We start from the raw sequence: 12,687 nt of genomic DNA on the forward strand, positions 1-12,687 counted from the left end.
GCTGTTGCTGTTTATAACTCCATTCTTCCCAAGGACCCCCTTTCATGTCTGGTAGTCTATGTTTACTCTAACATTAAAGTCACCTAGAATTATAAGCATGTCCTCTTTTTGCCACATTGATGAGAAGGGTCTTCAGAAGTTTATAAAATTTTTCTTTGACTTTATCAGGGTTTGTCATGGTGGGAGTGTAGGCACTGAAGAAGGTGTTGTGGGCATTTTCCTTCACATGGCAATCACATTGTCACGAGCCTGTTGTTTGCTCCTTTTGGTGGCATATAACCTTGTTGACTGGATTAGTTTTGATTGCAAAACCTACATCAGCTTCACAGCACTCCCCCCTTCACTCCACACTTCATGTGTATCCAGCTCTGACTTCAGTAAACTGGCCTTCATTTGCCAGCCTTGTTTCTTTCAGGGCTGCTATTTGGATGAAATACCTATCGATTTCTCTCTCAACAAGAGCTGCTCATCTTTCAGGTCTACTGGATTTTGTGTTGTCCATAAGTGTGCACATATTCCTTGTGATGATAAGTGGAATCATCTGCAGAAATTTTTGTACACTTTGTGTTTCAACTGCAGGGTGCGATCCCTGCCTGCCTTGGTAAACAGGTCGGAGTTGGTTAAGCAGACAGTTTTTAGGGCACCTTTTCTAGCCCCTTCCTGATACCAGGAGGTGAGCAGTGTGGTCCTTAAAAGGCTGCTTAGACACCTAGGGGACTTCTGAATCCCATTGCTGCTTCAAGTGACAAGACATCCTTATGGTCTGGGCTGCCTGTGTGCAGGGTTGTGACTACAGTTCCCAGTGTATCCTCACTGGCTGCTTCATCACTTGCCTGTCACTACAGGACTTTGAAATAGGTAAAAATGGTAAAATGGTATAGGTAATATCTTTTGACGTGTGCATAAATTGCATTTAAGTGAGGCAGAGTTCATGCATGAAGTCATTGGCCTCACTCTCTTCCAGTTGTCACAGTCCAGTGGCAGGACAGAGTGAAGATGACTGATGATGGCTCCGGATGTGGAGGATGATCTCAGTGTCTTTTATGTCTAACCAAGCTCTAAGAGCTCCACAGTGTCATCCCATGTTTTGTCTTACCACTGGACTTTGATGACTCTGGAAGTGGGACTGAGTCCAATGACTTTGTACAACTCTGTCTTAAATCTAATTCAGGTGCAAGTCATCACCCATGATGTCATTGGTCCTCTTCCAAATAAAGGACAAACAACAAGTTGTGAGGTAGGCAGTTTGGTGTTGAACTGGACAGAGTACTGGACCTGGAGTAAAGAAGACCTGAGTTCAAATGTGACCTCAGACATTTCCAAACTGTGACCGGGCAAGTTGCTTCACCTGGTTTGCCTCAGTTTTCTCATCTCTAAAATGAACTGGAGCAGGGCCAAGAAAATCCCAAATGGGGTCACAAAGAGTAGGACTGACACGACTACAAAAAATACACGGCAACTTTGTAGTTCATTCGTGTTCACAATGGGTGACACCTTGGGTGGGGCTGGAAAAATAGACTAAGGTGGAGCAGGTAGTGATGGCCTTTCGGTCACGTGGGCACGTCTACGCTCTGCTGGGGGAGTGTCGCGCGCTGAGGCTCTGTGACCGTTAGGGGCTCTGAGCACGCCCCCTCCTCCCGGGGAGCTTCCCTTGCGGTAACGTAGCTGGGCTCCGCCCCTTACCCCCGGCCTGTCCTGTCACGTGTCAGAGCACGTGGCAGGGCCGGAGCTGAGGGGAGGACGAGGGACACCGAGTCTGGCGCCCGAGGGTAAAGTGGGCGTGTGGTGAGGGGAATGAGTATGGCGTCTGGGACCCTCGTCTGAGGAGGACTGCAGAGCGTGGGCGTGAAGCCACCCGGCCTGGGGGGTGGGGGTGAGGGAGAGAAGGGGCAGGAAAGGAGGAGCGGATGGTTTGTGGTAATTTTCAGCGTGATGTTAGCCCAGGCCTCAGGTCACAGAGTTGGGGAAGGGCCTGACCAGGGCGGGGTGGAGGGGAGCGAGGGGAGGGGGCGACGAGGGGAGGCGGCTTAAGGGGATAGAGTGGAGGGGAAGTGGGAGAAGGGTCCAAGGCGGGCGGGGGGAGGGCTAGGGGTTGGGTGGGTTTTTCTGGCCTTGAATCAAGCTGGGTAAATGTATTGTTTGCTATTAATCCGAATAGTGAAGGGTTAAATGTTGCAGATATAAGAACACACTGGGGGAAGGGAGAAGAAAAGGGGAAGAGTCTAGAGAGAAAAGAGGGGAGGTGAGACTGGCAAGATCCTAGAATGCTAGAGATTACCCTAGAGGTGGGGAACCTGCGCCCTGCAGGCTGGCCCTCTAGGTCCTCAAGTGAGGCCTTTGGACTGTAATATAAGATTTGTTCTGTAAAACTTGGACTCAGTCAAAAGGCCCCACCCAGGGACCTAGAATGGAAGGCTACAAGTGGCCTGGGGCCACAGGTTCCCCACCCTGAATTTTACAAATGAGGAAATTGAGACCCATTGACCTGCTGTGGTGTGACAGCTGGTCCACAGTTGAGTAGTTGGAAAAGAGGAATTTGGCTAAACCAGTTTATTCAGGCTCAGCCAAGTGCCCTTTTCTTTTAGAAACTGATTTTTATTTGGTTAATAATTATCAACAAGCAATTAATTAAGCATATAAAACAAGGTGGAAAACTACCCCAAACTCCAAAGAATTCCCAGAAGAATTCCCAAACCACATTGAAAAAATTGCTTTGGGTATGGTTTTCTTTCAGATCAGCCTGAAGTTCGACCAACTTTGGGATGTTTTCCTACATTTTTTCTTCTTTTAAAAAATAAAAGTGTAGTATATGTGGTTCCAATTCAGCTACTTTCATCCCACTTCATCTCTGTAGGATGTAGGATTGTAGAATTAGATTTGGAAGAGACCTGATAGGTCATTCAGTCCAAAGCCTCATAAGTGATTTGCCCAGACTCATACAGTTTTTTATTGTCAAGAGTGGGATTTGCACCCAGATCTTCCTGAGACCATTTGTTGTTCAGTTGTTTCAGTCCTGACTTCTGTTGGTGGGGTTTTCTTGGCAAAAATACTGGAGTAGTTTACTATTTCCTTCTCCGGTGGTAAACAGAAGTTGTGACTTGCCCAAGGTCACACAAGGTAAGAAGTTTCTGAGATCTTCCTGACTCCAAGCACAGCACCCTATCCACTAAACCACCTAGCTGACACCATAGCTTTATATATTTCCTTGTATGCTTCATAGTTATTATTTTTTGACACTACAATGTTGTGTTAATATATCCAAATTTATTCACCCATGTGAGTTTGGAACTTTTCTTCCTAATATAAGTATAGCAGCTGTGGGTATTTTCTTATAAATAGATCATTTTCCTGTTTTTGATGACAGTTAAATTTCCACCACACCACTTTTCTTGCCCGGGAAGGTGAAGAGAGAGCAAATACGGAAAATGGGAGAAGACAGGTTGTCTAGAGAAAGAAAAATAAACCCCAACATTATTGGACTTAGACTCAGTGGCATAATGTTTCCTGACGCCAAATGTCACTATTATCCTGAAGGCAAATATCATCTGAATCTTAGTCTGCCTCCTGACAGTAGCTGCTTTTTAATTTTTTTTCTTAGATTTCCGGAGCAAGGAAACCAAGTAATGTCTAAAGGGACAAATAGTGATTGAGTGCTATACTGAATGTATTAAGAATCTTACCTATTTTTATATTAAAGAATATTAGATATAAATAAACAACTTAGCTCAGTCTGCTTGAGAATAAGAATAGAGAAACTGGACAGATATTAGAGCATCTCAGATCTGAGATGTGGTGTGGTACAGTTGGTAGGATCTGAAGTCAGAGCACTTAGCTCTTCCTTCTTATTTCTTTTGTGACATGGGCAAATCATTTAATCTCTGTACCTGAGGGTAGCAGGAAGAAGATGGATTAGTTGTTCTCTAAGGTTCTAATTAGCTCTAAAGCTACCAATATGGTAAATACATAAATTGAGGGCATGGCTGTGTTGTAAATAAATTACCAAGATAAACAAATTAACACCTTTGTATGCAGAAGAATCTTCAGAGTTACAGAGAAAATTTGTCTTTATTTAAAAAAATAAACTAAAGCTCTTTGAAGGTAGTTGTGGAAATAGAATTGAATTAAAAGGTAAGGAGACTTAAAAAAATTTTAGCTGTATCACTGAACTGACTAGCTTTGTGGCCTTGACCAGATCATTTAACTTTAGTTTCTTCATCTAAAATTGAGGAGGCTGGGGTAAAAATTCATCCCTAAGAGTCCTTTCATTTTTAAGATTGTATAATTCTTAGAAGGTAAGAGATTTGTATTAGGCACTACTGAAACAAGACAAAAAAGATTTTTTAAACATCAGTATTCCTTACAAAATTACAGATTCCTTACAAAATATTTTGGTACATAGTGTGCCTGCTAGTCCTTTGCTGTAGCTTTTAAAAAATATTTAACACCATTTTAGTAGATGAATTAAGACTAACACATCACTGGCTTGAAAATCTTTCTATTTTCAGATGTTTTTCAGTAAGGACCTTCAGATATCAAGAACCTAAGCTTTGATATAATTTGCACCTAAATTAGGCATTACTTTTGACTTTACAGAAATTGTGTATGAGATACTATGGCAAGTCAACTAGTGAAATCTTTGGAGAGTAAAAGTTGTAAGCGACCAAGAGAGATAGAGGTGAGTTCTATGCTTCTCAGATGTTTTTTAGGTCACTGTTTTTTTCCCATTCCATTTACTTAGGTTTCTTCCTATAAAGAAATTTAAATCGATAGCTAGATTTGATAACTTGACATTCTCAAACCAAGCACCTCAGGCACAATGTTTTTTGGTGATTAGAGAGCTGGAGTTGAAGTCAGGAAGACCTCATTTCAAATCCTGTTCCGGACACTAGCTGTGTTACCCTGGGCAAGCCACTTGACCAAATCTCTGAGCCATAGATTCCTCATCTGTAAAATAAGAGTGTTAAACCCTGTGGCCTTTCAGGCTTTGAGGATTTGAGACCTTTTAGGATTTGAGCTGTGGCATGTTAACTCACCTGGATAATAATTCAAAAATATGTTCATATTAATATTAGTGTCCAGGTGGTTTTTGGGAAACATTGTGGGGGAACTTTTTGCCATTGTAAAAATTATAGGATATCTGTTACAATGGTATCTTGAAGTACAGCGGTGTTTACAACTCTAAATCTGTGGTCTCATGAACACTAATTCCTTATATAAATTTTGCTGTTTTCTAAGCACTAGCATGATCCTAAGCCATAGTTCAGTTCTTTAGTAGTGCAGTGATCTCATCTATGTGGGAACTCCTCGAACCTATAACCCAACCATATCCTGTACAATTCTTGTCCATGCTGTCATCAGTAATCATAAATCTATAAGTCATCCATAGAGGAATAAACCACTTTGATGTTTCAATATAAGTACCAATGCAGCGTTCAGGCTGTCCAGTCTAATGCCCCTCACTCTAACCAGCACTACTTGCTCACATCCTTTTCCACTCACATTTATTATGATATCCCTTATGCCATTTTTTGTGCACAAATCATTGTTGGTAATTTGATGCAGCCTACTTAAGCCCAAAATATGCCCCTTCATTGACCTTTGTATTGTCTGTAGTTTTTATTGCGGTATTCCATATTGATGTATGATGTGCAGTTGTACATCATTATGGGAAAATAGGTGAAAAATTTGGCTTTATGTGTCAAGGAGCAACTTAGCATTACTGAAAGTACCACTGAGTTTAGCAAGTGAAATCTAACTTTCATTCTTCTACTTATTCAATTATGGGCTCATCTCACAGTCTGTTTGCAATTTCTGTCCTAGTTATGTACTAATAATAGGACACACGTAATGGACTACCCAGTCAGCCATATTATACTTTTAGTTATACGCTTTTTTCATTTGTCTTTTCTTAGTGGTTTGTTAAATTGGAACACTTTTAAGTGATTATGGATTCAGTCTGTTGGACTCTGTATTGTTTTGGGGTTTGGCACACTCAACAATTTCTTCTGCAAACAAACATCTGGAAACGAGATATTCTAATGACATTTGTGATCTAGACTGAGAACAGAGGCAGTGTCTGAAGGCCTTTTAGGATGTGAGCTGTGGGATGTTAACTCACCTGGATAATAATTCAAAAATATGTTGATATTAATATTAGTGTCCAGGTGGTTTTTGGGAAACATTGTGGGGGAACTTTTTGCCATTGTAAAAATTATAGGATATCTATTACAATGGGTATCTTGAAGTACAGTGGTGTTTACAAATGATGGTTGGTATTGCAATGCTGTGGAACTAACTATAGATCCTATCAAGTGTGTTTGTTTATTTGGGAAGTACTGTAAAGCTATTATCACCAGATACCAAAAACTAAAATAAAGATTATTGTGTAGAGCTTTAATCTTCCTGTTATCTAAACTTTTCCTTGGTTGTAAATTAGGCAATTTTCACGCTAGAAGAATAAAGGGGTTAGATTAAAGTCTGTTTAGGCTCTAATCCTCTGAACCTAATAGAGTAATACTGTATTCAAGAAAAAAATTGTCACCCTCAGTTATTTTTTCGATAGCTTGTTTTATGTGTATAGATGGTATTCACAGGAATCTTACTATATCCCCATTTTCTCTATTTCTTTTAATAGAATGAAACTTCAGTGGGTCCACAGTTGTCTTCTCTTGCAAAATCAGATTCTACTTTTTCTGAAAGTGCTATGCCATCATTTTATAAAGCCGAAGTCCTGGAGAAAGTTTTAAATGGTGATGTACAAATATGTATAATTCTCACAAATAGAATGAAAGAGCAATTTATTTTATAATGGACAAAGATATAATTTCAAAACTCTGCCTTTTTAATTAGCAGATATGAGCAAGGAGATTAATCTACTGTTGACTAAATATGCACAGATTTTAAGGCAAGTACATGTAATATATTCTAAATTCATAGTTTGGAAAAGACTTTGTCTTAGAATATGTATTGATTTAATAGCAAAGTTAAAGCTTTATTTTGGAAAGTTAATAGAAAGAACTAGGGATTTATTTCTGTAAATAAAGACTTGGAGATTTTTAAATCTACCACAGCCTTTCTTTGTGGTGAAGTTAGTGATGTTCAGAGACTATTTGTATTGTTTTTAGGACATGGATGGATTGTGGACAATGTAAAGTGCCTGCTGGAGGGAGACATATTCTTTTCAGCTAGTGAATTGACATCAATACCCCTTTTTAAAAAAATGATTTGAATACCCTATGGAGGGCATGGGTTTGATTTGTGAGAACAACAGCATGAAAAACACAGTGTAGTAGCAAAAAGAACTTTTATTGAATGAGTTTCTCCTTGGGTTTCTAGCATCAGGAGGTGTGGATCTCAAAAAGATCCTGCTAAATGGCCACCATAGGTGAACCTTACGGCATTACTGCAGTGATAGAGACACATCTTAGGGGCAAGGACTAAATTTCACATGGCTTTTTCTCAAACCTCATCCTCATCCTTCGTATTCTTTCTATAGCATTTAACACTGGTGACCACCTCTGTCTTCCTGAATAATCTTTCTTATCTGTGTTTTCATGATGTAAATCTCCTATCTTGCTTTTTCTTTTCAGGTTACTTTGCTGGTTCATCATCCATGTCACATCCTAGATGATGTATCCCAAAGCTTTTTCCTGGGCTCCCTTTTCCTTTATATACTTTCTTGTTTGTAGACCTAATTAGCTCCCGTGGATTAAGTTATAATCTCTACACAGATGACTTCTAGATCTATATCCAGTATTAGGTGCTCTCCTGACCTCTAGTCTTGTATTGCCAACTGCATATTGGACATTTTTAATGATGTCTAGTAGGCATTTTAAACTCATGACCAAAACAGATCTCATCTTTCCCCCCGCCCCAATCCATAAGTCTTCTAAGCTTTCCAATTATTGTTGAGGGCACCACTGTCTTTCCAGTAACCCAGGTTCACAATCTTAGTGTCATCCTTGATTCCTCATTCTCACCCTACATATCCAGTAAGTTGCTGAATCTTGTTTCTATATCCAGATATGTCTTGCATATGTCCCCTTCTCTCCAGTCACCCAGCCGTCACCTTGGTTCAGGCTTTCATCACCTCTTGCCTAGACTATTTTAATAGCCTCTTAGTTGGACTCCCTGCCCTCTCTCTACTGTAATCCATTTTCCTCAAAACTGCCAAAATGATTTTCCTAAATTGTAGATCTGTAGACCCTGTAGACCTTTTGTCTCCTCTGTTCAGTAAACTTCAATGACATATTACTTTTGGCTTCAAATACATACATTTTTTGGCATTTAAAGCTTTTTACAATCTGACACCTTTCTACCTTTTCAGTTTTCCTTACTTATTATTCCCCTCCACACACCCTACGGTCGGTCTGTGATGGCCTCCTTTCTATTGTTCACACATGATACTCCTGTCTTCTGTCTTCATGACTTTGAGCAGGCTGTGCACCATGTCTAGCATGCTCTTCCTCCTCTCCTCTGCCCTTTGGAGTCCCTGGCTTGCATCAAAACTCAGCTCAAGTGCCATCCTCTATAGGAAGCCTGTCCTGTTCTCATCAGCTAGTGTCTTCCTATCCAAGGTTACCTTGTTTGTTTTTTTATTGTCATTTATTTATGTTTATTAGAATGTAAGTTCCTTGAAGACAGGGATTGTTTCCTTTTTATCTTTGTATGCATAGTCAGTAAACAAGCATTTATTAAGTACTTAATATGTGTCACTATGCTAAGGGCTAAGGCAAAAGTATGCCCCCTGCCTAGCATTGAGGCATATGATTTGTCTAGGGCTCAGGGTGATTGCCTTAGGACAGCAACTGAGTCTCTGTGAGAAGAACTTGTCATTAGTAACTGGTTCAGGAAGGAGAACAGCAGAGTATAGCCTTTTTCCCAGCTTCCATAAAGTTGAAGAGTACTGAGTGAGAAAGATAATTTCCTTACTACACCTGGGAATGTGGAGAGCTGCAGATGCTTAGAGATTCAGCTACTGTGTGAGGGAATCTTTCCAGCCTTCGGTATAGCCATGTCAGAGAATGACATTGAGGTTATTGTTTTTTTTCCATTGTTTATTTGGGTGTGACACCCTAATCCCTTAAGTGTGTGCACTGACATTGTTTTCTCTGCTCCTTTACCCAATTATTTTAGTGCCGATTAAATTATTTTTAAAATGCATATGTTCTTTGAAAACTCACATATTCTTGTCTAGGCTGCTACTAGTAAAGACTGAGTTTAGATTGTCTATCAGAGGTGTTCAACTAAGCTGGGACTGTGGGTGGTGGCTTAAACCAAATGAGGTACTGTTATCTAAAATACTACTAATTTGAAGCTAGTAATCCATGTGAATCCAGATTTGAATGGCCTTTGAGCTGTATGTCGTTCAGTGCCATTGTCAGCAGTTCTACTCAACTGGATAGACCTTTGATTCATGAGAGTTAAGAGCTTTAGAACTTCAAAGGACCTCAGAGGTCATCTAGATCAGGCCCCATATTTTACACCTGAGGAACCACAGTTCAAAGGTTAAGTGACTTTCCCAAGGTAACATGGCTAATAAGTGGTGGAATTGGAATTTTGGTCCATCTTGGCCTAGTTTAGTGCTAAATATAATTTTTTTGGTTTTCTTATAGATAGATACTTTTAAGAAAAGTACTTCTTAATTGTGATGACATTTACAGTTTTTTGAATTTTAAATCTTTAAAAATGTATTCAGAAAAATTCAAGAGTACTTTGATAACCTGGTGTCAAATATAGGGCAGTCATATAAACTACAAATAGCTTATTTAATTCTTTGTTTATGTGAATGTATAAAATGAATATTAATATTACAGTTACAAATTTAGGATATATGTTTATTGAAGTGTCATAAGACTTTAACTTTTATGGAACTATCTTCATCACAGAAAGATGTTTGAAAGAAATGTCTAAACAACATATTAAAGTAAATAGCATCTAACAAATTGATTATGATTGGATTTTATAACATTTTAATTTTAGGTTTGTTTTCCTTTTAATAGTGAGAGAGCAGCAGTGGATGCTTCTTACATTGAGGAGTTTGATGCAATCTTCAAAGAAGCCAGTACTTTAGAAAACCTTCTGAAACAAAAAAGAGAGAGTCTGAGGCAAAGATTCACAATGATTGCAAATACTCTACAAAGCTAAAATGAAGTATATGTACAAAATAATATGAGATACCAAGCTGTTTGTGTACCATTTCTGTTGTGTATTTAAAGAATGCTAATATGTGCTTTGAAAATATAATATTCATCACCTATCTTTAGTAGTTATAGAAAATGTATACAGTTCATTTGTAGAAGGGAATATTCAAGAATTTTTGTTGGATTTGATAGTTTTTAAGCTAGATATCAGTTTCACGTATTTGGTTTTTGTCTTGAAGTTTCAATAACTGGCATACTTCATAAAAATGCAAAATTTTGTTTGCCTAATCACATGTGGATAATTTTCTGTTTGTGTTAAAACTCCTAGCATTTTAAAGAAGACTTCCCAGGATAAATGAACACAAACCAGTTTGAAAGTGAATCTGATAATATTTCATCATATTAATCAGTATGTGTATCATTTTCTTGACATTTTCTTGGTACAATTTAAAAGATGTGTTTCATGATTTATTTTCTTAACATTACTTGATTAGAAAGTTGATCTAAAGTACTCATTAAATTGAGTTCCATATGTTATTTAGGAACACTCTTTGCTTTCATTAGTGGTTAGTATACATGACTCAGCAAAGATGCTTTTAAGTTAATTAATATGTTTTACTGAGATAGTTCTCATAAAATCATAGCCTTCCATAGAGATAGAAAGAACCTTAGAGGTCATCTAGTACAGTTCCCTCTAGAGTATTCCTGCACATGCTTGGTTGTTCAGTTTCTTCTTGAAAAGTGAATGCAGTACTTCTGAGGAAATTCATTCCATTTTTGGATGGATCTTATGCATTCTTCCACAGCAGAAAGAGACCTAGTTTAAGTTCTGGTTCTGACACAAGCTGTGTGATCCTTGGCACATTACTTGGGATTTGAACCCAAATTTTCCTGTCTGCTATGCCATGTTGCCTCTTGAGTATAGGTGAGGCCAAAAAAAAAAAAGAAGAGAAATCTTTTAAAAACATATCCCTACATAAGTAGTATAATTATGCAGAAGCACCAATTTCAGCTAACTAGATCTATTCATTGACTCTGCCAGAAACTTCAGCTTTGCAGGAATTTTAGAAAAAGGATGATAGAATAGACTTATTTAGCCCTTGTGTATCTTCTGTCAGAGTTCTGGAATTATTTGCCAAGAAGAAGGGCAGGAAGTTAAAACTCTGCATTATTACAGAACCTTTAAGGCCATTACCACCAAGACCATTACCATTGATAGCTTACTGACTCTGCCAGATTCCGAGCCCTTATGTTTACCACATTGGACGTCTGGGCTTTGATATGGAAGTATAATTTTGATCTGTATATAAGGTGATGAATAGAAAATGGCCTCTAAGACTTTGTATGTCCCGTGTCTTGGGTTTGTATAATATCCTTGCAGATTTTCAGAGGTTTGTGAACTTTGTTTCAAGAGTTATGAGACCCAAAGGTTGATAACTAATTATGAAGATATCCTTATTTATTCCTTATACTGTGGGCAACATACTGTAATACTGGTGTTCTAGTATTGCACTTGACTAACTGGTTAACTTTTAGTCTAGAGGGGTTAGAAGTGACTGTGAGCCACTCACAGTTTGTACTTTCAGATAAGACTAATTTTAAGAATACACTATTGCAAGAGATAACTGCATTAGTCTGGGCCCCATACTCTACAGCTCTTTCAGTATACATTTCCAATGCTTTCTTCACATGATACTGTCTTGTTCAATCAGTATAATCGTCTTTCAGAAGAAATATATATGTGATGGTCACTTAGGGTATGGATTATGTCAGTATAGGACTCTTGCCTTTCGGAGGGATATTGGCAGGGGTTGCAGCATTCTTGTCCATGAGCTAATTACCCCTGGTGTATATCACAAAGGATTGGACGTACCACCAGTAATCCAAAATGATAGTGCTTTGAGGTCTTAAATAGGACTGTGTGGACCTGCCACTAGACAAAGTTGGGATATTTCCCATTGAACTTTGCTGGGAAAAACAGGTAAGAATGGAGGTACAGGAATCCATCAGACACTGACTTTCCTTCAAGTGTACTTTCATAGAATGCAGATAACTTGGTTTGTATATAGGCATTTTAAAAATCTTTTGCTAGTAGATCAGATCTAATAGGTCTAGTTGAGACTGAATGATGACAGAATTTAGTCTGTAGGGTGTCTGGCTAATCCATTAGGGAAATGAGTTGATGATCTTGAGGGAATCAGCCTTCTGATTTTATTATCTTGGAACGTAGGCAATGGTGAAATTTATCCAGTAAAAATAATGCCTGGTAGGTTAAGCATTATTTTTATTGGTGATGCCCTGGAGGTGTTCCAAGTTTTTATGATTGGAGTGCATGATAATGGGGTGTATGATTCTTCAAGAGTTCTTCACCATAAGTAAGACCTTTTCTGTAGGTAACCCTTCCCAGTTTCCTTTCTGATGAGCACTTTCCACCAGTCAGTCTGCTTAGATCAGCTTGTGGGAGAGGTACATCAAGGACTAGGGTATTGCAGGGAAGGCTGTCTGGTCTTTTGAGACTTCAATCTACGTGGCGACATTGGCTACA

General features: G+C 38.7%; 1 protein-coding gene across 1 annotated transcript; it reads left to right on the forward strand.

The window, feature by feature from the left end:
• Positions 1-1,601: 1,601 nt before the first annotated feature.
• TEX12 (testis expressed 12) lies at positions 1,602-10,430 on the forward strand. Its single transcript, XM_020989753.2, has 5 exons — positions 1,602-1,769; positions 4,594-4,675; positions 6,635-6,749; positions 6,853-6,904; positions 10,002-10,430. Exons 2-5 carry the CDS (start codon positions 4,613-4,615, stop codon positions 10,144-10,146), a joined length of 375 nt encoding a protein of 124 aa, XP_020845412.1. The 5' UTR covers positions 1,602-1,769; positions 4,594-4,612; the 3' UTR covers positions 10,147-10,430.
• Positions 10,431-12,687: the final 2,257 nt, after the last annotated feature.

This window comes from Phascolarctos cinereus, unplaced genomic scaffold, assembly GCF_003287225.1.
Source record: "Phascolarctos cinereus isolate Bilbo 61053 unplaced genomic scaffold, phaCin_HiC Scaffold_726;HRSCAF=1367, whole genome shotgun sequence".
NCBI classification, from domain to species: domain Eukaryota; kingdom Metazoa; phylum Chordata; class Mammalia; order Diprotodontia; family Phascolarctidae; genus Phascolarctos; species Phascolarctos cinereus.